General features: G+C 33.8%; 1 protein-coding gene and 1 long non-coding RNA gene across 2 annotated transcripts; both read left to right on the plus strand.

The window, feature by feature from the left end:
* The first annotated feature begins 7,511 nt into the window (after positions 1-7,511).
* On the plus strand, positions 7,512-11,088 carry LOC140009693 (uncharacterized). Its single transcript, XR_011817212.1, has 2 exons — positions 7,512-7,840; positions 10,741-11,088. It is a non-coding gene; the product is annotated as an uncharacterized lncRNA (long non-coding RNA).
* A 6,553-nt stretch (positions 11,089-17,641) lies between these two features.
* On the plus strand, positions 17,642-21,766 carry LOC113697486 (probable sucrose-phosphate synthase 3). Its single transcript, XM_027217123.2, has 7 exons — positions 17,642-17,926; positions 18,364-18,495; positions 18,574-18,720; positions 19,481-19,596; positions 19,758-19,858; positions 20,197-20,386; positions 21,492-21,766. Exons 1-4 carry the CDS (start codon positions 17,642-17,644, stop codon positions 19,544-19,546), a joined length of 630 nt encoding a protein of 209 aa, XP_027072924.1. The 3' UTR covers positions 19,547-19,596; positions 19,758-19,858; positions 20,197-20,386; positions 21,492-21,766.
* Positions 21,767-25,128: the final 3,362 nt, after the last annotated feature.

A 25,128-nucleotide genomic window follows, 5' to 3' on the forward strand; every position in this document is an offset into this window, starting at 1 on the left:
GTTTGAACAATTTGTGCGCAACGGATCATCAATTTGTGTATGTGAATTGTGAGTGATTTTTGGGAGATAATTTTCGGGTAGACGAGAGGACAGAGCTTCAATGGGTTTTAGGGCTTTTTTCTCTTGATAAATTGTGATTTTGTGAGAGAGTTTTTATTTTAATTGATTTTGGTTATAGAGATTACGTTTCTCTACCCGGTTGATCGATTAATCAATTTAACGGGGTGTGGTCCGGGTTGGGTTGTTTGAGGGTTTGATTTATCAAGTGACACTTGGCAAGATTAGAAGGAGTAGGATAGAATGTGAGACAGGATGCGGTACAGAAAATCCGTTGCGCATTCATTCTGTCCTCCTGTTTCGTCTCTTTCAAGCAAAGTGTTATATGTAAACATGAACATGTCTTACATTTTTTGCTTTACTTGTTCCCAAAAAATTTCTACTTGGAATTTGGTCTGTCTCCAAGAAATGGTGATCAACCTATTGAACAATTTCAATTTCTTTCAAGGTCGGCAGTTTAAGGATTTATCATTCCAAGGGTTATTAGCTCTTCTGCTTCGATCAAAAGATGGTGGTCATAACGACTTTTATAAACCCACCCTTCAGCATAGGCATATCCAAGGTTCAATCTATTGGAAAGAAAGCTTTTCTTTGTGACGCTGAACATTGTGTTTGATCCTTTAAAGTCTAATCACTACAAACTTGTATGTTCATGATCAGACTGTTACACGGCAAATGAATGAATCTAGTTGAAACACTCTGAGGAGAAATGCATTCTCTGTATGCTCATCAGAAAACTGGGATTTGGAGCAACAATGATGATACATATTCAGTGTATAGTTATCTCATAAATGGAATGTTGTGGAATGGAAATCTTCGCTAATTGGATGGAAGGACAATTGTGCTTCGATTTAGATAAAGAATGCCTTAATTTGAAAATGCCTTCTCTTCATGTGCATCAAAGAAACTTCCGTATTTGGTACTTTGGAGTGTCTGAAGAATGTTTGTATCTTATTGGGGTTAACGATATTCCACAAGCAATATTGTTCGACATTTTTTAGATGAAAAGAAACTATTTGCAATAGGCTTTAAGGTATCACATAACCTTACTCCTTTGACAACTTTGTACCGTTCAACGGTGCATGAAGTCCCTAGTCCGTCCAATCATTGATCAATGTAGATTTTGTATACCTTGTTTTCTTAAGGATGAGAAAGAAAAGAAGCCAAGGCTTGTGGATCCTGTACTGGGTAAGGTATTTTTCTACAAGATTAAGGATATGGTTGTTAAGGAGCTTGTTGAAGTAAAGCCAGTGGATTTTGATCATGGATGGAATAATAACTTTCATCATTGTATGTATTTCTACCACGCTCATGGTGATGATTTCTAGTGTTTGATTTCATGAAGAAATTTACAACAACAAAATACTATTTGCAGTGTACAATGTATAACTTGGATTTATTTCAATGGATCCAACAATATTCAAATGTACAATCATGTTTCACAGAACGAGTGTTGCACGTAAAAATGGCTGTTACTTTTCATGAGAATTATTTAAATTCTATTTTTCGTAAATAACAATAGTGTAGACTCTTCTCTATTTTCTTAGAAGTTGTTATGGTCCAAGAGTTTTATGTACATTTGATGCCCTATTTCTTTTATGCGAAATACCTCATTCTTCTCCAATGGAACAGAACAAATGAAGATAAAATGTCTTTTTTTTGGGTAAGTTTCACTTTGTCTCTTCAAGCTATATGCAGAATTTCGCTTTAATTCTTAAACTTTAAAATAGGATACTTAAATTCATAAATTATAAAATTCGTCCTAGTTAAGTAAAATCGTTGACGGAGTCTAGAATATCATCATTGTTTTAACGGTCAATGGAACAGAACAAATGAAGATAAAATGTCTTTTTTTTGGGTAAGTTTCACTTTGTCTCTTCAAGCTATATGCAGAATTTCGCTTTAATTCTTAAACTTTAAAATATGATACTTAAATTCATAAACTATAAAATTCATCCTAGTTAAGTAAAATCGTTGACGGAGTCTAGAATATCATCATTGTTTTAACGGTGTGAAAAACACGTGCGGATTAGCAATGGCATCAAAGAAAATTCATGAAAAAAAAAAAAAAGAAATTAAGGGGTCATGGATGTGCCCTACACAAAATAGAGTAGTTTACCGGAGCATTGTAAACTTGATCGAGATTGGCTGCAGCAGTGAAGTATTGTCTGACGGGATACCTGAATAACCATCACCGGTAGCAAGATAACCTTCATTATCCAATAGAATGAAAGTCCAATTATACCCTGGGTAGTAATAATTGTAACAGCTAGTGGATGGATAATAAATTACCTTGCTTTGCATCTGATTTTGGATTGGCACCCTTGAAACCAGTTGTAAAATCCCCAAAGTGGTGAAAGGAGAAGCTGTGTCAGAAGCTAATCCCTTTTTGTTTTTTTTTCTTTTTGAAGCCACATCTTTCTCAGGTTTCAGTAGTAGAATCAGGCTTCAGAGCTTGAACTATTTGTTACTTTTTTTGCGTCTACCTGAGATTCTGCCTATAGTTTGAAGCGACAAAGTGGAATCTACCTTTTTTTGTCTTACTCCTATTGAATGTTTAATTTCTCAAAACTGTGCATTAATTTCTTCTTGAGAAGTGCATTAATGTTTCGAAGCACACACTTCGCACGTTGACACGTTATTTTTCAAGATACTCTTTTCTTCAAAAAAAAAAAAATTTCAGCAGGAAAAGAGTGATATTTAAGAAGTGAGGAGGTGGTAGGGGATTAGAAGTTAAGAACTCTAATTTTTGAGTCTCAACTTTAGTTACTAGATCATAGTCTTCTTGACACTTTTCAAGATAATCATTTCCATATTGTTTATCTTTAATAATAATGCTAGCAAAGTAAGAGTTTACGAACAACACCTCTACATTTTGTAATTAGAATATCTAATGAAATTAGAGTTTTCTCCAAATTTGTTGCCCTATTTCTTTATGTATAATATCGTAACTTTTCTCATGGAAAAAACATGTGAAGATCATTGCCCAAGTAAACTTTTCTTTCCTTCCATTTTTGAGTGTAAGTTTGAAGTTAGTCGCTGTGTTCCTCATTGAACTCTATCCAAAATTAATTTTATTTCAATGAAATTCTATTTTCTAAATTAGAACAGGAATGTTCTCCAAAACCCATCCCTGAATTGTTTCGCTCTGTAAGAGCTTTGGTTTCAAGAAGAAGTTATGTTGACAATATTTCATTCATAAAATGCAGCCTCGAGCTCGATATCATTTCAATAAATCCAACTCAGAATCCCATGTCATGGACCCTCTTCCCAATTCCTATTTCGTATTTTGTTTTTGTTTCGACTTTTTTTTATTTTTATGAATTCTTCGACCCCAAAACCAAAAGAAATATCCAGAAACCAGCTCCTCTTTTAACATAGAATTTGTGACAACCATGTGACAAACGGAAAAGTCGTCACTATATCCATATAATGACTACTTTGTGGCTTTTAGTGACGATTTTTTGTTGTCACAAAAGGCCAATTTTCTTGTAGTGGCAGCAGCCAACTAATTCCCCAAAAATAAATTACTCCATTTGGATCAGCTATTTTTTGGGGTATTTTTGAAATATTTTACTGTAGTAATATAGTTGAAAAACTTTTACTATAGATGAAGTTATTTTTAGGTTATTTTTTGTATTTTTGGTGTTTTTTAAAGTTATTTTTATGTTTTTGGTGTTTTTGAAGTTGTTTTTTATATTTTTTTTAGGTTGCTTTTTTGGTGTTTTTGAGGTTGCTTTGCACGTGACTATAATATTACAAAATATAATATTTCTTTTACATTAAAATTTATTTGTGCAAATTTTAAAATGAATTCAATATTTGCATGTTTTCTATTTGCTTTTTTGTTTTTTTTTATTTTTTTATTAATTGGGAGATATTGAACTCAAGACTTCGTACTTACAGTCTCTCCTATCTTACCACCCAACCCAATCCTCTCTCTACTTTCTTTTTTATTTAATTTTTCATCTTCTTCAGTTAATTGTCCTTAAAAATTATTTTAAAAGCAAAAAAGGGTTCACAAAATGTTATATCTATAAAATCATTATATTTCTATAGAATTTTTAACAAATGAGGATACATTCAATCTCTTTCAATTTATAATAATGATTTTAAGGATAAGTAATTAAAGAAGATGAAAAATTAGCATTTAAAAAATAAAGATTTGACCAAATATGAAATAATTTGACAAAAGTATTAATATTTTGAATGGTATGTACAATATTGATACTTCTAATTACTTCTCTTTTTTTTTCCCAAGACAAACAAATTATGATAATACCACTAAAAAATTTTAAATTGATATATAAAAAAAATTTATTTTTATTTTGGAGGTGAATGACCTAAATTTGCATGCTAAACAAAAGTTAATTTTTTGCTAACTATTGGGGTTGACTAAGTAGTTAGAGGAGAACTCTTAGACTTCTCTCTAATGTCAAGTTCAGAATTTGAATCATGTGCCTAACAATTAGTGATGGAAAAGATATGGGAAAAGATGGGAGGGAAAATAAAATAAAACAAAATTATTTGCATAAGTATCTATTGCATGCTCTACCATTATTTATTTTTCATATTACGTAAGTTGAGTTTGTCAGTTGTTTGATGAAATTCCTAAATATGAAGTTATATGCACCATATTTTGAAAAATGAAGAAATATATATTCTTTAAAATTGAACTCTTTGTATTATTTGATGTGCTATTTCTATTGATAATGAAGTATAAATGATCCATCACATATAAACTTTTTCTATCTAACTATTCATATTTTGAGAATTGAAATTTCATTGGTAGAGATAATTGAGTTTTTCTTTTTTTCTTTTATTTTTTAATTTTTTGGATAGGATCTAGTATAAAGCACAAATGACAAAGATTTTATTATCCTAAGAGCACCTTGTTTTGGTATCAATAGTAATATTTATGAAGATTTGAAAATTTAATTAGGTCATGACTAATCAAGAATTCTTAATGAAAATAAAAAAAAATTGAAAATAGAATGCAAAGAGCCACACATTGGTTTGGAGTGTTATGTTTTATTTATTATCTTCATAATTCAAAGGTTACAGTTTTTTTCCTAACTGCTACTCTTATTGCTATTGTTGAAATGTAATAAATCTAACTATTAGGCAAAGGGTATTTTGGACAACTAGATAATAAAGACCAGATCCTCCTTGGTCTCTAATATTTAACATTTTGTCTTGCCGTCAGCCATTATTTTCTTTAAATCAATAGATATGATAATAAAGTTTAATCATCATAGTAGATTAAAAACTAAAAAGTGCAAAATATGAAATTTCAATCATCAATTAATAAAGGCATAATGGGAATAATAAAACAAATAAGATCACAACAATACTTACACTTACACTTCAAAGTATCAAAATTCATGATACCTTTTATATAGTAGTAGTAGTAGTAGTAATAATAATAATGAACCATTATTTTCTTTGAAATCAATTGATGATATAATGAATTTTAATCATCATAATAGATTAAAAAGAGTATAATATGAAACTTCAATCATCAATTAATAAGGGCATAATTGAAATAACAAAATTAAGATCACAACAATACTTACATTCCAAAATACCAAAACTCATGGCACTTTTCATATAGTAATGATAATGATAGGGACTTTCAGTTCATTATCCATATTGTTAGGGAATTTTCTTATCAAGTAGTATGATCGATAACAAATTTGAACACTCTTCTTGGCCCCAAAAGAAAAGAAAGATGGTTGTTAGCTGTTCCCTATAATTTAGGACTTGAAAGATATTGTTTACAATTACTTGTTTCTTGTAGCTGCTTAACATTTGGAAACTTAAATATACTGCACGACTCTGCTGCATATTCAAATTGATATCCTTCTTCGGGTACAGCATTATTGCAGAAATAAGAATGAGAATACCTCCTACTAAAAGCAAAAATCTCAAAACTCTGGTTGGGAAGCAACAATATCCGTTGAGATTGTGGGAAGCACTGAAGATCTTTTGATAATCATTCTGTCGAAATTGCTGGCAAGATATCTGTTGCAACTTATATGTCAAAGTTGTCTCAAGACAATGGCATGCTCGCGTCTCATGCTCCAAACTTGCTCTTCTGCACTTCGCTCTTAGTGCCCTGCCATCTCTGGCTTCGTTTTCAACAGAAAAGCAGGAGTTCAGTTCATTCCTCTTGATTGTGATTTCTGTAATAGTGCTTCAGCCCCGTCTTGCAAAGCCTCTTCGGATTAGCCAAAACATAAAAGTTTTGTACTCTTGCAATGGCTTATTGCTTTGTAGTGATACTTGGTTCAATTGTTGGAATGACATCCTCAATCTCTTCCTTTATAATCCTACTCTCAGTTGGTATATATAACAGTCTTAGGAGTCGCTATGCTGATTTGATTAGCTGTACCTAAAATCTTGTGGTCATATTCTGGTTTGTGGTGATGACTTGAGTCATAACCACCTACATTTTTTACCAAAAAAAAAAGGGTTGGTTTTTATAGATATCTGGCTTTGAAGGCATGTGGAGAAACAGACCTATCTTATTATATTTTCAATGAACTTCATTGAACTTAGGCTTTTGATCTTGAGGTAAGTTGTCGGCCTTACTCAAACAATAATTATCTCAATGAGTGCACGAGAATTGCACATTGGCGTATTCCTTTTGTGTCAATTATCTAAAGAGACACAGATCAAGAAAATATGGTTACTCCATAATTAAATGCAAAGAATCAAAAGGAGAAGTGTGATTGCTTTATCTTCCTCTACACCATGGCGTCCAAGGAAAAGTTACAAGTACAGTAAAGGAATGAATACATGTAATATACTTGTTTAGAAGCACGTTACTGGCTTGTTGGCTTGTTACATTTCATGATAGTTTTTTAAATATTGTTGTTTTTATTGAATAACAATACTGACAATACTTTAATTCAATGACACAATCCGCCTATTTGTCAGCAAAATGGCTCCAAATTGGTCGTAAAAAACAAATAGCCTCGCCCCAAACCTGCTGTGCGTGTTGCCTCTTCTGCTGGCTTGGCCAGCTCCAAGGTCCTGATAGCACCAATCAACCCCAGGGAGTGATACAGACTAGCATTAGCAACTTGTATGATTTAACTCAAAAGAAATGAAATCTATTAGTCCTTCATCACCTATCCAGAATATGAAAAGCCAACTCAAATGTAGGACAATGCTACAGTGCCTATAGTTATGGTAACGATGTTAGAGAAACCTACTATTACAGGTTTCTATTACCTTTAGTGACAGATCCAAATTTTTAGCGACTTTTGAAATATTATATTAAAATAATTAATATTAAATTTAGTAAGTTTTTAATTAAAACAAGTAAATTTATGCCTGAAAAATATTTGTCAGAAATAGAAATTTACACTTTGAGTAATTTAATTTACTTATTATTTGACGAAAATTACTTATTTTTGAATTAAACTTACCAATACTACAAGTAAAAAATGTTCATATTTAAGTAAAAAAATTACCAGTTTCTAAAAACGGTTTTGGGTTCCTGAAACACTTTCGGATATCATCTTGTCAAAGTCATCTCCCTTCTTATTACTTAGTTCTCAGTTCCAACATACGATTGAAGGCAAAGATTTCCACTTTGGTCCACACTTTCTCTTGGTTACAAGCGAATAAATTTTCCCACTTCAAATTTTCATCTTCAGTTCCCACTTTCCCTCTATCCTTTCTCATCGATAGATTGTTTTTGGGTGCTGCCAAATGCAGACACAACAAAAGGGTTTTTCGACGGTGGTAGCCAATCAAAGATAGCAGTGACGAGGTTAGCCCATCATGTCCTCTTGAAATTGTTTGATTATATTGCTGTAATTTATTTATATTTCATTTGTTTTGTTTGTCAAGATTTTCTTGCGAAATCAAGGCTGAGAATTTGAAGATTTTATTGCAATTTTGGGGCTGAAAATGTCCACTGAAACATCTAGCCTTGATTTGGTTGTAGTTTGGATTGTCTACTGGTAAAACATGCTTAATAGCCATATGAAGCATCTAGGACTTGACTAGGCGTTTAAGTTAAATGTGATTAATTTGTGAATGCATATAAGATGTTTGGTGAAATGTCAAAGAGAAATCTGTGTGTTATGATTGCTACTCTGTGCTATTCAGCGGCCAGAGATGAGACCAGCTCTTAAAGAAATCACCCTCGTCAGTTGACAACAGCGCTCAAGATCACCCTTGGGATTGGCTGAAAATAGACCTACTTCTGTTGGAAACTAAATAATCATATTAGAGACAGTGATTTCATCTTCCTTGTACCTGCTTTCTTCCTCTTCTTCTTCTTCTGTTTTCCCCCCCTTTTGTCTTATGGGTTTTTGTAGCTTTTCTTTTTTTTTTTTGTTGTTGGGTTTAATCAGATGTACATATTTAGATGAGAAGCACTAATACTCTCTTTCCAGTCTTGTTTGTGGTGATGGGATGAGTGCAGCTTCATCAGTTTCTTATAATATAACTTGAAATTTTGCAGAGAGGGAAAAGATATTAATATACCTCCTTCAATTTTGCATAAAGGGATGTTTTCCTATCTTCCTTTTTTGCTTGATTCTGAATTTTTTGCCTTTTTAATTTCTGGTGTTCCAATATATATATATATATATATATTTTTTTTTTGTTTTTTAAGCTTTAAGTTCTTGAATCTAAGGTTGTGAATTTGCTGCGTCCTGATTCTTCCTCCAACCGACAAAACAGAGGTCCTTGCTGTTTTCTTTGATTTTAATTTTTTTGTCCTTTATTGTTGTGGCTGTTTTGCAAAACGTGGAAGTTAAGGCCCCCTCAAGGGTGGGTTTGGCCGGTGCAATTCAATACTAAGAAATGAAAATCAGTAGAAATGACTTGCAGACAATGACTACCTATTTCCTGGAAAACGGTTTTGTCCTTTTTCTCTAGATATTTTTGATCTTTCATTTTGTATTCCCACTTGAAAAATGGAACACATTAATTGTTAGTTATCATATTGTCTCTGGTTGGCTGCCCCTTAAATTTTAAAAATTAGAAGTCATAAATCAGACTTTGATTTTTCTTTTCTATTAATTTTCGGTATGTATAAAAATTACCGCAATTATTTTCTATTAAAATGTGCCTAAGTATCCGTTGACAGCTTTGATGAATGAATTCTGTACTTATTTTCTATTAAAATATGCATAAGTATCCGTTTGTATATCCTCTTTCCTTTCCTCTTGCTCTCAATCCAGTGATCGGTAATGGGGTAGGTTGGTACTGATTGAAATAATTTTCTCGCAAAAAGTCTTCAACCAGAATTTTAAAGGAAACCTAAGGTTTTGATGTTGCATTGGTCTTTCTTTTGTGTTTTATACGCTCGAGTTGTTGAGGCCTCCCTCTTTCTATCTCAGTCAAGCCAGATTCTTTGCTCCTGCGTTGTATGTTCTTGTTTCAGAAAGAGGGTTTATCAGGTTGGGTAGTTTAGTTCATGTTCTTGATGCTAGAGGGATGGAATTGTTTTTCTTATCAAAATGGCATGTTGTAGTTCCCTTTTCGTTCATTGTTGTGCGATAGATTTAGGTGATGAATAGCCGAGAGCTACGGAAAGCTTGTAAATGTGATTTTGCAGAGAAAGGTCCTGCTGCATTTTTTTTCTTTTGCTGATTAGTTCCCTTTGTCCCTGACGGTCAGCTCAGATTTTTGCTTTAATCCTGCAACAAAATGTAGCTTTTGATTTAGTTGATAATTGAGAGTTAAGATCCTGGTAGTTGGTGAACATGTCTGCATGCTGAAATGGAAAGAAAGTTGCGGTATGGAAACTTGCAGAACCTTGCGGATAAGAAATTGAAGAAGCATAAGAAAGCTTCGTAACATGCATGCAACAAATTTCAGAAATTGCATGTTTAACCCTCGAATTTTGGCTTAATGTTACTAAGGCCCATAACAATTAGGAAAATACAATCAATTTTGTCCCTTCAAAATCTGAATTGTTGTTGGCATGCCTTAATATGTTTTTTGGACAGATTTTTCGTGAATTTTAGGATGAAATAGGGAAGGTTTAATAATTTTGAAGAATTTATAGTTTTGATTTTCATTTGATTAATATTTTAGCTAATTTTGTCATTTAATCATAATAAATCAGTTTCCATTCATCATTTTGTGAAGTTTAGCATTTGATCTTGACAATGCTACAGTGCCTATAGTTATGGTAACGATATTAGGTGTTATACAATACTCAGCAAATCTTGAAGATGTGTTGTGGAAGTGTTGTGACTGCTATGCTATACTAATAGTCTGCAATTTCCTTCTAAGAAATAAGCATGACATTCACTTTCCCGTGGCATTTTTTGCTCTGTTAACCAAGTACCTGTGTGTTTAGGTGCTTTGCTTGTCTCCATAAAGCCTCTAGTTATGATGCTTGAATTTTCACGCTTGGAATCTGCAGGGGACAAATGAATGTCTGGGATGGTATATTACATGGGATTGAATCCCCCCCTTCTTTTTGGTTCAAGGGTAACTGAAACAAAATAGGAAACAGTTTGCTATAGACAAGTTTCTCACATTAAAATAGGTACAAGTGGTTTACTATAGACATGTTTCTCACATGGCTTGTTCTGCTACTAAAGCTTAGGGGCTTGAAGCACGCATACGTTTTAGTGTTATTCTTGTCATCATTTGGTTACTTCCGCTTCCAGATATGCTTTTCTTGAAAGTCATGTTCTTTTTCAGGACTGGATATCTCACCGGGACGGATTAAGTGAAAGAAAGCAGGGAAGAGAAAAGAGTTTGAGCACTTGTCTGTCAACTCTGCTCTCTGTGTGATCAAAGTTGAGAAGTTTATGTGCAGGGCGGCAATCTGTGCCTTATGGTGGGGGAAAAATAAAAGAATTTGAGGACGTGTCTGTCAACCTTTTCTGTGTTTGATCAATCTAGAGAAATTGAGGTGTTACCAAGCTGTCTGTACTTTTATCTCTGTTTCTTTTACGAGCTTTTAACCTTATGCAGTGATTGTGAATGGAATATGCAAGCAACTCTGTTTAAAGATGTTCCCTGAGATGTCCACTGTTACTCGTGCTATTGAAATTAGTAACATTGTAGAACCTGTGGAATCCAGGACCAATGAGCCTATTGAATGGGCATGTCTGAAACGGGACCATAAAGTATATGCATTTCTGGCTCAAGGTATTGCCGCCTTCCCAAGAAAAGATTGCTTGTCTGAGGCACTTGGTGCTTCAAGCACTGGCAATTGCTTGTCTGAGGCACTTTATGATTCTGCTCTGAAGCACAAGATAGAATGTGTAACATAGTCTCCTCCCGTAAGCTCTGCTGCACAAGGGAGAGTCCAGAGAATTTACTTTGAATAATGGGACAAACATTTAGCTAGGCACCTGCATCATATTGACATTTAATTCCTGCATCCGTGGACATAGAAGAACCAAGCAGCTCAACTTTCCAATCCCGCACAAAAAAAATGACAATGGATGGATCACTTTTTCTTTTATCACAGGAATATCCCATTAGTCTCGCAGCATATATAGAAATGTTTGTCATATGCACTCAGGAGAATACCGCTTCTACTCTTCAAATATAAAGCACATTTAGTAAGATAGGAGAATAGCAAATATGCAGCACTTTCTTGTGCCTTATGAAGTTCATTAAGCAACCTTTTTTTTTGGGTGATTTATGCTTGACAATTTTAATTCTTGAAGATTTAATTTCACCTGTGAGGATGAAGTGATGATCGAGATTAGCTGATAGGTGTTTGGTCTAGTTCTTGGTTCACTCATCTTTTCTTGATTTTGTAACAAGTTTAATGGTTACATGGATGGAATACAAGGCATCTCCTGCTATGCATTGGTGGTGTGGTGTTGTTGACTTGTTATTTTCATAGCTAATTTTCGATCGGGTCATGATATTAACCAGAAATTGTAACCAACTCTCCAATTTAAAATAGATAGACGACAAAAGACCAGTGAGATCCTTATTGCGGGGGTATCCTCTCCAAACCCTGCTTTGGGTTATGTTTATCCGCGTTCCAGGAAGGATCCTCACCGACTCCGCTTCTTCTGTTATCGAATGGATAATTTGGAAACTTTCAAAACTAAAATCCTACAAGAGAGAGGATTATCGCCTAATCCCAGAACAAACCAGACGATTTCTGGTTTCCTGATCCCATCGTTCTTTAGAAATAGCTCTTTTAGCTCTGTATAAACGAAATCAAGACCTCGTCCATCCCTACAAATTTAACAGAAGTAATCCAACATATTAACATTAACAGCATCAAATGATTAACAGCATCAAAAAATTTAAGAAAACTATATTTTAGTAATTGTTGTCATTGACACTTAATTGAAGTTCATTAAGAATAATTGAAATATGTAAATATCAATACTCTATTCAAATGTAAATATTCAACCTAAGTAACAAAATAAATGATAGCTAAACAAACGAAATATGCGTTCAATTGATCGTGTTCAAACTACACATTCTGTTAATAGTTAGTATATATGAAATTGTATTTTCCATTTGTAGAAAATTAATATGCATTTTATATCTACTAACGAATATATTACCTATGTTTTGAACAAATCAAACGAAAACTTATGGTGTGATATGTATATAGTTGCTCACATTTATACGTATGCCATCATCCTTTCTTTATGCTGCAAATTTCTTTTGATTATATTTAGGGGTCGCAATTATAAAATGTCGACCTGAAAAAATGATATGAACCTAGCACGAAATTAATTGATTCGGATTGAGGTTTCGCGGGTTTGGGTCAGAATCGAGTCGCATGCGATGAACCCGAAATGAAAATGAGTCGAATTCGGGTCAAACCATGTGTGATCCGATACGACCCGATCACCTGTGTATGAATGAAAATTTTTTTTACCTAACTAACCTACATTATTCTTTTTGTTTCAAAGGCATTAATCACTTAATCCTAAATGAATTTATTTAACTTATTTGAAGTTGAAATTATTATATTTGGACAAATAATGTATTATATTATTTTTTACTTTTATACTGCTTATATTTATTTTATATTTGGTTTGGAACAAAACACTTTTACGATGTTTTTAATTTATTTTAGATTTGGTTTGGGATTATTTATTTAAATTTTTATTACTTGATTATGTAATTAGGCTCCGTTTGATAACACTGAATCTGAATTCTGAATTCTGAACTCTGAATTCTGAATACTGAAATAATTAATTTGTTGAATTTTAAGTACTGAAAAGAGATATATGAATGTCTGAATCTTAATGCTGAATCTATTTATACTGTTTGATAAATATTAATAACTTAATGCTTAAGAAGCTAAATTGTACACTTTTGCCCTTCTATCTTTTAATCCAAAAAGGAAATAAAACCTATGATTTAATTAACTTAAAATTGTTAGGTATGAAAATGACAATAATTGTGAAGAGCAATGCATACAATGACAACATTTCTTTGTGTGGGAAAAGGGTATGGTTTCATCGTTTTGAAAATGGGAAAACGAGCTTTTAATACTCCAAAAGCACGTTCAATTATATTTCTCAATCTTGCATGTGCTTGGTTAAAGCGTCACTACAAGAAAATTGGTCATCAGTGACAACTTTTCTCTGTGACGAAAAATAATTGTCACAAAAGTGGATCCTTTATTGACGACTTTCTAACTCGTCACAAACCTCTAATGGGAGCCAACTCATTTGTGACGACTTAGAAAAGTCGTCACTAGTAAATTCTCGCCAAGATTTAGTAAGAGCGCGGGAGTGTTTAGAACACACAATAGTGACGACATTAAGAACATCATCACTATTGCTTGGCCTATTTACGGACGACTTTTTGTTGTCGTCACTGATCACTAAAAAAAAAGTTATTAGTGACAACATTTTGTAGTGATGACAATAGGTCGTCACAAAAGGAGATTCTTTAGTCGCGACACCTAAAGTTGTCACAATTGCATCAAAGCAACTAAATGTTTAGTGACGACCCGTTATTTTCGTCACAAACTACACTGCAAGAAATATGGTCATTAGTGACAACATTTTTTAGTGACGACAAAAGTCGTCACAAAACGTGGTTGTTTAGTGACGACAAGGAATGTTGTCATAATTGCTCAAAGCAACTAAGTCTTCAGTGACGACCTTGAAAAAGTTGTCACTAAAATGCTCTATATAGTGACAACTTCTAATATCGTCACTGTCACTCTACCGATTCGGATTTAGTGACAAGAATTGATCGTCACTGTTTAAAGTACTTATTTCTAAGTCACTTTCATTAATTCTACTGTGCCACCCTAACTTTTGCGATTTAACCCCAAATGTTGTAAAAAATTCCATTAATTCCATTATGATACCTTAACTTTTACAATTTAGCCCCATATGTAGTACACCGATTTCTTTAATTCTATTATTACTCCCTAACTTTTGTAATTTAGCCCCATATGTAATTCACCAATTTCATTAATTCTACTATGGCACTCTAACTTTTGCAATTTAACCCCCATATGTAATACCCCAATTTTATTATTTCTATTATGGCACCCTAACTTTTACAATTTAGCCCCTATTTTTTTATTAGGAAATTGCGAATGGTATCTTGATAAACTATGCATAAATATTTTATAATTTTCTCAAACTTAAGTAATAATTTGTTATAAACTCTAAAGATATATCTTTCATTACAATAGTTATAAGGCAGACAGGTCTTTTTATCAATGGAATAAGAAATTTATGCCAGATTTATCCTTTGTACTACATGCCAAGTAGTATTAGCAAAGGAATAACAAAGTACTACAAAGTAATTAACAAAATAGCCTTCAGGGAGTGTAATTTATGGGCAAATGAGCATTATCTATTCAAAATACCAACTTTTTATGAGCATTTTACTCTCAAACATATAATTTATGATAAATTTATAAATGTTTGTAAGTAAAATTCAAAAAGTGTTACACTGATTTCTTACAAAACGAAAACTGGCAGGTTATCTTTTCAACATAAATTATATTTTTTTTAAAAAAGAAATGGCCCATAAAGTACCAACTCTTTGTAGGTTTCCTCCATTACATGAACAAATATTCTGTTCTTTATGGGCATTTCACTCCAAATCATTTAATTTATGTTAAATACATAAATGTTTGTAAATAAAATTTAAAAAGTGTTGCACTAATATTTTTATGGAAGGGAAACTGGTAGGTTTTGTATTTAACATAAATTAAATATGTGAAAGCAAAAAAAAAAAAGAAATTACCCATAAATCTATGTCTTGCAAATGTATACTAGTAAAATAGTTTCAAACAAAATTAAACATTAAAATAAACTGTAATTTATACACATTAAAATATTTGTAATTTATACACATTTTGCAACTACTACTTCGTGTTTTCTATGTAATGAATTTTTTAACTATTGAGAACTTAAGTTTTGTCTTGCAAATCTATACTAGTACAATAGTTTTAAACAAAATTAAACATTAAAATAAATGTTTCAAAAAGAACAAAAGTACATTTATCACTTGCGGTAATGTAACAAAATTTTCTCAACCATTATCAATATTTTCACAAAAGTATTAAAAACTAGCAATTGACAATATTAAAAACTAGCAATTTAATTAGTGACGACTTTTCTTGTCATTATAATCTTGAATAAATTAGTGATAACATTATGGCATCACTAAATTTTCTTTGATTTTGACTTAACAATAATGTCTTATTAATAGCATTTGATTATTTTTAATGAAAGTCTGTTATAACTGTAGAATTTGACTTTCGTTATTTTCAATTAATGATGTACTTTAGTGCTGCAATTATAAAAAATTGCAGGGCTAAAATATTTACAAATTATAAAAGTATATTTTCACTTATATGTAATTAACAAATTTTGCCACCTATATTGATGAAAATTTGTGTTTTTGTACTAAAAAATAAAGAATAATACTATAGCAATAAAATCTATGCTTCAAACCAAATTAAAAATAAAAAAAAAGCATTGTGTTTTTGTAATCATTATGTGTTCTCTAATGATTTTTAACTGTTATATACTTACGAGCCTCCTTGTTAATTTAATTTTCTTGTATATGTAATAACTTCATTAGAATAAAAATAATTGAATAAATAAATAATTCATTAGTGTAAATAAACTTGTGACTACTTAACTTAGAATGATTATCAGTTAATTTGATATGAAAATTTGTGCCCAAGTTTTTTGGATATTGTTTGAGTTATGGGCGAAATCATCTCCACTAGAATTATTTTAGTTGTGAATACCATTACTTCATTTTTTTATTGTGCAAGATAAAGGTTTTCAGCGGAGTTGGTGGTGGAAACGGGTTTGAGAGATTGAGTTTGGGGAAGGTGAAGGTTTTAATTAGCTATAGTGGTAGGAGTGGATCCCCTTCTTCATCCACCTCTTCCACCGAGATTAACCCATCCAACTCCACTTCCTTCAACCACCAAAACGGTGGTCCTGCTCCCCACCGCATCGCTGCCGGAGCAAATAACTCCGACTCGATGCACTCCTGGTGGGAGTCCATATCAAAAGCCCGCACTCGAATCCATCTCCTCTCCACTCTTCTCCCCGGAACCTCCTCAGTTCTCTCGTTCCTTGCCGACTCCGACCGCCCTGCCCGCTCCCTCCTCCTCTCTTCCGCCGCCTATTCTTCCATCTCATCTTCCCTCTCCTCCCCTTCATCCGGCTCCGACGACGACTCTCTTTGCCTGTGGCTATACGACACCTTCCTCTCCGCTGACTCCGAACTCCGCCTCGTTGTCCTCTGCTATATCCCTCTCCTCTCCTCCTTCTATCTATCCCGCATCCACTCCTCCTCCACCACATCCGCTATCTCCCCCACCCCTAATCTCGCCGGCTTCGAAGCTGTCCTTCTTGTCCTCTACTCATCTGAAGTCAAGGCTCATTCGGGTATACCCGTGCTCATTTCAATCCCTGATCTCTCTCAACCTTCTCTTTATCACTCCTCTCGAAATCCCCCTTCGAATAAATCGAACCCCATTAACAATAACCCCTCGTCTCGGCCTCTAGTCGGCGTTCTATCGCCTCCTCTCGAACCCCAGATGGCGGTGAAGTCTACTAAACGAGCTTCCATTGTAGGCATTGCCCTTGATTGTTATTATAAGCAGATCTCGCAAATGCCCAGTTGGTCAAAGCTTGATTTTTGCAAATTTTCGGCAGATTGGGCAAGTCAGGATTGCCCTTGTAAATCTGATTTCGATGATTTTACTACCCAAAAACCTGATAATTTTACTGAAAATAGCCATGGGCTTTCGGGTGACTCGAGGGGTCACAATGAGATTGAGGATGTTGTGGAAGAAATTCAGCATTTGCGAAGTGAGGGGAGGGATGACGAGTTGAGGTCACAGGGGGTGAGAATTCCGCTGCCATGGGAGTTATTACAGCCGGCATTGAGGAATTGTCTTGCAGCTCATTATGCTGATGCTATTGGTCCCTGCTATGGAATTCCCAATTATTGTGATGTTTGGGTAAGTATATACTCCTTTCTATCTATGTTAGACTTTGAATCTATGTATTCTGTGCATTACTGAACACTTACAATCTTCATGGTCAAAATTTGTATTTGTTACGAGGTTTGATTGTACAAAAATAGAGCATATGAGTTTTGACTGCATATGGTTCTGACAGGGCACTCACTCGGTAGAAACAAGCTAGAACAACTTCTGAAACAAGGAAGGCAATCAAAAGAGGACATTAATTCTACATACAAAATTATGCGTAGGGTAGAAGCAGAAGAACTTTCACTTGATGCTGCAGAACTTGTTATTACAAGCACCAAGCAGGAGATTGATGAACAGTGGGGACTATATGATGGATTTGATGTAAAGCTTGAGAAAGTTTTGAGGGCCCGTGCAAGAAGAGGGGTCAATTGCCATGGTCGCTACATGCCAAGGATGGCGGTAAGCATACTGTTGAGAAATTAAATTGATGTGCTATTGCTTTAGCTGAAACTTGTGCATTAGTGTTGGTTCTTAAAATAAGCAAAGCAATTTAGATAGTTATTGCTTCTTTGTTTTTTTGTTCAACTAAAGTAATTCCCTGGAATGGTAAGCTACTAAGACAAGGCTCATTACTCCAGTGCAGTAATGGTTTTTAATTGATAGCATGCCTCTTTTGAGGAACTTAGAAGATTTCATTAGACATGTATGATCTGCCTTTGTTATTTCCTATTAAGCACTAGTATGGCAGATGGCTGTTGTCAATGAGACTATGATTTTCACTTAGGTTCTTGAATTCTGCAGCCAGGAGAGCATCATGAGAAAGTCTAGACATCTGCTCAAGTGTATATACATTTATGAAGGTTCTAATATCTGCTAGTTTTAGCTACATTTTTCAGGTTATCCCTCCTGGGATGGACTTCAGCAATGTCATAGCACAAGAAGACACAGCCGAAGTCGATGGTGAACTTGTAGCACTAACCAATGGTGATGGTGCTTCACCTAAAGCACTCCCTCCAATATGGTCAGAAGTGAGTAGGTGGTTTTCATAACTGATTTTGCTCTTACCTGGGAATGTTTACCTTACATCTTAGTAACTGTTTTGACAGGTAATGCGGTTTCTCACAAATCCCCACAAGCCAATGATTCTAGCATTGTCAAGACCAGATCCAAAGAAAAATATTACCACACTTGCAGCTCATTATGCTGATGCTATTGGTCCCTGCTATGGAATTCCCAATTATTGTGATGTTTGGGTAAGTATATACTCCTTTCTATCTATGTTAGACTTTGAATCTATGTATTCTGTGCATTACTGAACACTTACAATCTTCATGGTCAAAATTTGTATATGTTACGAGGTTTGATTGTACAAAAATAGAGCATATGAGTTTTGACTGCATGCTCTTTTTTTGCCGTGCAAAAAAGATTGATCTTATATGGCTCTATAAGTATAATGGGAGTAGATTGGTCAGTATGTGAAGAACTAAAGCAGAGAATTAGATAAGGAAGAACTGGCCCTGAGTGGGAGACAGATGTTGACTCCATTTTTGTTAAATTCCCCAGATAAAAGGTAATATGATGGTTCGAATGGTAATCTGATGAATGTAGGCAGACAGATAGTTGATTTTCATGGAGAGATGGTCCTATTGGAGAATTACAGTGCTCTTAACTACACTGGTATTTGCCTGTTGTCTATTTCTTACACCTTGTTGATGTATTTTAGAAAGCGGTGAATGATATGGTGCCTTTTTGACAACTAAGTTCAGTGAATTATTTGGTTTTGGATGATGATATGATAAACATTGCTACTCAAGGAGGAAATCTTATTATTGCATTCCAATGTTATGATAAGTTGTTCGTCTCCTGTCTGTGTTACCCTCTGTCATTCTAAAGTATTTGGGATCCCTGCATAGGTTCAGTCTTTCTTAATAAAATTTAATTCCAATGCTATTTATATATCTGTACTGAGCACCTTTTTAAATGCTGAACTCTTAGAAGTAGCTTCTGCTTCAGATGGATAAACTCCGATGTCTCACTGTTACATTTGGAAGGTCTTTTCCTGTGCTTGCGACTTGGTAAATGGGAAGCAGGATTAGGTGGAACTGGCTACTACGTTGCTTGTATTACAGGTAAGCCATATGTGAAACTGCATTTTGGGAAATCTGTTTCAGGATGCTACTTTTGGAAACCATTTATTGCTTATAAGCACTGATGGTACTTATTTATCTTATGTACTTTACCACTTTCCCTTTCTTGTCCTTGGCATGTGTATTAACGGTGGAGCAAGCAGGGGAACCAGTGAAAGATTCTAAAACTTCCATTTCTGTGAGTGTTGGAGGTATTAAATGCTCGATTGGGAGTCAGTATGTGTCCAATCAGGACTTCTTAGAGGTAAATTCCCTCTATATTTGTGTTCAAAAGCATCTAAGCCACCATTACAGTTATGACTTTCATTTAGTATGCTAACTGATTTTACATGGTTTAAATAAAATTAAGGTGTTTCTCAACTTCTCTTCTGTAATTATCCCAGATAATGCAGTAAAATGTGAGCTATATGTTATTTCGGCTGTGGTGGTGTAAATATTTAATGCTTTTGTATTTGGTATCTGATGCTTGGTACTATTTGGGCTTTCATTTCCATTTGAATTTTCTGTTTAGTTGTTAATGGTAGATTTCTTGAATCTATCTCTGTGTTGAGACCAATTGTTTTCTACGTGCTCACCTAACAGGATGAATTAAAGGTCTGGTGGTCCAGAACTTTGAGGAATGGTGGGAAGATTCCATCAACGGAGGATTTGGAAACGAAATTGAGACAGAGAATCAAATTAGGCTTCTAAATTCTACACTTAAGACCAGTAGCATAGCATCACCAAGCTACAGTGGGTTTCTTGCGCAAGTTTTCTGATTTGGTTAATTAAGGCAAGTTTTTCGGTATTCATTGTTGGTTTTGACATCTGTTTTAACTTGAGCTGAGAAAGTGCGAATTCAGAATAAAAGCACCCTTGGGGTAAGCTGAGAATAGCTGAACAAGCATGTAGTTATTGTACATAGAAAACTAGTTTGGATCCTGTTTGAAAACTAGAATCAGTAGTGGGAAATTTTAACCAATTGCTTGGCTTCCAAGGTCGCCTAGTCTTAAAAATGGTTTTCAGACTGACAAAATACTGGTTCACATTAATGCCTCATTTCTTGTGTAATTATGTGAAAGGTTGGACTAACACACATCCAGATCAAAATATCTGATATTAGAACAAAGCCACAAGAATGTTGTTCTGGTCTGGGCGTAGGGTATATCATTTAACTACTAAGGCCTAGGAAAATATTCACTATCAATTGCCTGAGCAAAAGAATCTCTATCTGGAACTATGTGTGTGGATGACAACTGGAAATGAACAGCATCCATATCTCCACCTTTGTAGATGTGTTGGTCCATTGCTTTTAACTAGAATGAAACAACTTGACTTCAAATGATGTTACAGGACTTCATGATGTTTTCCTTTTTGTCAAAGGAAAATATCGAAGTATGATGCCTGTTTCGATTGCTATTTTCTGGAGTTTTTGTAAAAAAAAAAAAAAAATACCGTAGTGATATGATGTATATGAGATAAAAGAGTGATTAGAAAATGTATTTACGGAAACCTAAAAATATTTTGAAGAAAAATGGCAATCCAACCTGTGGAGTCCATTCTCTGTGGACTTCAACTACACCGAATTCATCTAAAGATTAAACAACAATTACTGTGGGAGTCCAATTTAATTGTTCAATAAGTTGAGCTATTTAAAGAAGAAAGAAAATAAAAAAAAAAACTGTTTTAGAGAGCTCTTTAGTTGAGCTTATGCAGTGTTGTATTTGTATAGATTGGACTGTGATTTCTAACTTCTTGCTGGTGTTGTAATATGTGGGCCCAAATTATATGAGGTTCTTAATGAATTGTAATTTTTGTCTTAATAATCTAAGTCTCATTACTTGTTCTTTATTATTGTACTCCTCCCCTTACCTACTTCTTTTACCCTTTTATGACAGATAAATGCTATTCATACTAGCTTTCGGAAGATAACTATGGTTATGGTTGAAGAATATTGAAGACAAAATTGCCTTTTGCTCATGGAGTGGTTCATTTAAAAGTTCTTCAATTTCTTAAACTGTGATTGCTTTTGTAAATGTACCTTATGTACAAGTGATATTTTGGACAAATGTTATTTTTGTAGGCATTAGTTGGGTAATGTACACTTGAATTTGGCATTTGAGAATGCTATATTATTACCATGTAATCTAATGCAAATACTTTTGGTTATCAATCGTTCATGTTTATTTGTATGGTTTGTTTAAAATCAATGATTTAGCAATGATTACAGGCCAAATTATGATTATTAAGCTATTGAGAAATTATCTAATGACAAAAAAAAGTTGTCACAAATTAGAAAATAAAAACTTCTTGTCACAACAGAGACTGTCACTAAATCTAAGTTACATTTGTGACGACAATTGTTGTCAGTAAAATAGTTATATACAATGGCTTTCGGTGCTTTTTAGTGACGATTTTAAGTAGAGCATTTTTGACAAAAGGTCAATTCGTCAATAAAACACTTCCGGATTGTTGTCACTAATGACAACTATTTAGTGACGACATTTCAGGTCGTCACTAAATAGTTGTCATTAGTGACGACAATCTGGAAGTGTTTTATTGACGACTTGATCTTTTGTCAAAAATGCTCTACTTAAAGTCGTCACTAATGAAAACTATTTAGTGACGACATTTTAGGTCGTCACTGTTTACTTTTACCGACGGGGATTTAGTGACGACTTTGTGACGATCAAAAAGTCATCAATAAAAGGTATTTGTGACGATATTTGTATGTTCTGTGATGACTTTGTGTTGTCACTGATGAACAATTTTCTTGTAGTGCGTTATTCTTTTGATATTGGACGAGAAGCATTTCGAAAATCAGACAACCAATATCTAATATTTCGATATGGTGTCATAAAGCCACGTGTGTGTGGATAAGTTGCATCACATAAATAATATTTATCTGCACAAAAAAAAATATATATCAAAATATAAATGTTTGTGGATGAAAATTACTGCAAAAAAATACTATTGTTAAAAAAAATTTTTGAATAGAGAATATCAGGTTGTTTTGTTTAATTAGATAAGGATTTTAAATAGGAAATATTAGGTTGTTTAATTAGATAAGGATTTTGAATGTAATTAACAAACAGGGATATATTTGGTAGATAAGATAAAGTAGTTGAAGTAAATCTCTTGATTCTTATCAAATTAAGCATTCAACTACGATTCTTGTGCTGAAAAAAATACATACAAATTCAGTACCACTTAATAAGTTCAGCAGGTGAATTTTTATTTATCAAACACCCATAACATCTGAATGTATGAATGAATTCAGTTTCAGCACTTTTTTATGTTATCAAACAGGCACTTAGTCTTGTGTGAATTACAAATTACAGTGGTAAATTAATAAATTAAAATTAAGTTTTGGGTCATTCACGTCGTCCCGCCAACCTGACAACCTGGAATTTTCAGATTCGGGTCGGATATCCTGACCCGTTTCGGGTTGGGGGGTCAAGTTCGGGTCAGCCAGTTATCTATTATACCTGGGTCTCAACTCGACCCGTCACTCCGATTTGGACCCGATTGCCACCCCTAATTATATTGTCAAAAAAATAACATATTTTACAAATTATTCCAATTTATTTACAAAATGTTACTAATTTCATTAGAAATTATGAAATGTAATCATGGTTTATTAATTTTTTACTAAATATAAATACAACTTATATCAGGTAAAAATATTTGACTTTGTTTTACTTTGTGATAAGTGAATATTTAACGTACATTTTGTATGAATTTGGCATGAATTTTTGGTATGTTTTGAGAAGATTAAAGCCATATTTAAACTCTTTTGGTGATAATTGCTTAAATATTGTTTAAGAGTTAAGAAATTGATAAATGAGTGATTAATGCGTAATTTTGTGAAATTGTGAAGGTAATTGATGTATGAAATTCATGCACAAGTTGAAAGAAATGTCAGGGTCATCCAGAGGACAAAGTACACAAGAAAGTGGGAGCAAAAATGTAGAAAAAGGGAAGAAGTGAAAAACTGGAAAAATGCTCAACACGGATCCGAGGTCGGATCCGTGTGTACAAGAGGGATCCGACCCCTCGTCTGTACTTCTGGCGAAGTGTATCCGAGGTCAGGACGATCCGACCTCGGATCCATCATGGGAAGGCCTCGGATCCTATAATCCGAGCTCGGATCCATTATCACTCCTCGGATCCGAGGCTCGGATCTGTCTCTCTCCTCAGCAAGTGGCACAGCCGTTTTTCTTTACCTTTCTCACAACTTTTACAGCTATTTTGAGGGACAGAAATCGGTGGCACATGCTTCTGCAATAAAAGAGAAGACCAAATGAGTGTGGACAAAAGGAACATCATATCTTTGACTTCTTTTTACAAAATCTAAGTGAAGGAAATTATGAAGTGAGAGGAATGGAATTTCTACCACCTTTTATGCAGAAACACAAGGGAGAAGCAAGGATAACCATACGTAGCTAGTTTTCCTTCTTGCAACAAGTTTTCTCTCTAGATAGGAGTACTTGGAGAAGCATTTTTTGGAGAGTTTTCACTTGTAATCATATTGTGCAAGAACATAGCAGGAATTGGAGAGCTTCACCTTCAATTGGCTAAGCTTTCTTTTATCTTTCTTATACTTGTACTTTATGATATTTTGCATTAATAAACTTGTGAATTTGATTGTTAAATCATTCATGAGTAGCTAAACTCCTTCATCTAGGGAGTAGATGAAACTTATGGCTAAATAATACTAATTGAATGTGATTTACACTTGTTATATCTTGAGTTAACTTGTCTACTTGTGTAGCTGTGATTTCTTGTTATTGTTTGATCACCAATAACTTGTTTACAGTTGTTATTGTTCAATGAGAATTGGTAATAACAATGGAAACACATGAGTAGAGCTTGAGTTGTATGTTCATGAAAATAGAAATATACTTAAGTGGATTACTTAGTATTTCATGAATTAAAACAGAGTTGTAGTAGTATTTCACCATGGAAATAGGGAAATCTATATTGCTCTAAGCCATTTCATCATGGAAATGAGACTTGGTAATCTTGGAAATAAATCTCTGGTTAAGCAAGAATAATAGCAAGAAGTAAATCCATTTATTTGTGTAGTTTATGCCATAAGTGGAATCTACATCCCTAGAATCTTCATTAAGTGAAATTTCTCTATTTGCATTCAGCATTTGTTAAACTAGATTTGTATATCAGATTTGTAGATTACAGCATTAGATTTTCTCTGCTCAAAATTAATGGTAAGTCTAAATAATAGAGAGAACAGGGGCTTAGTAATTGTTTAAATTGCTCCTCGTGGGATCGACCCGATACACATCTTGTACTAAAATTTCGACCTGTATACTTGCAGTCCAACGGGTGTAAAATCGGAATTAAACTTGCATTGATACAAAAAGAACCCGTCACTTTGATCACAAAAACTTGTGGTAGAAATAACGAAATAGTGACAAGGGTGCAAATTTCAAATCAACAACCAACGTACACTTAATTACGCTAATTTTTTAGTTGATCAAACTAATATATGCCATAAAGTAACTAGATTTTAGC

This window comes from Coffea arabica, chromosome 6e, assembly GCF_036785885.1.
Source record: "Coffea arabica cultivar ET-39 chromosome 6e, Coffea Arabica ET-39 HiFi, whole genome shotgun sequence".
Classification (NCBI taxonomy): Eukaryota; Viridiplantae; Streptophyta; class Magnoliopsida; order Gentianales; family Rubiaceae; genus Coffea; species Coffea arabica.

Excerpts from the sequence above, each read along its gene's own strand:
- LOC113697486 (XM_027217123.2), top strand. The coding sequence starts at position 17,642 with ATGGTTCTGACAGGGCACTCACTCGGTAGAAACAAGCTAGAACAACTT. Across the intron at positions 17,927-18,363 it reads GCTACATGCCAAGGATGGCG|GTTATCCCTCCTGGGATGGA; the intron begins GTAAGCATACTG and ends TACATTTTTCAG. Across the intron at positions 18,496-18,573 it reads TCCCTCCAATATGGTCAGAA|GTAATGCGGTTTCTCACAAA; the intron begins GTGAGTAGGTGG and ends CTGTTTTGACAG.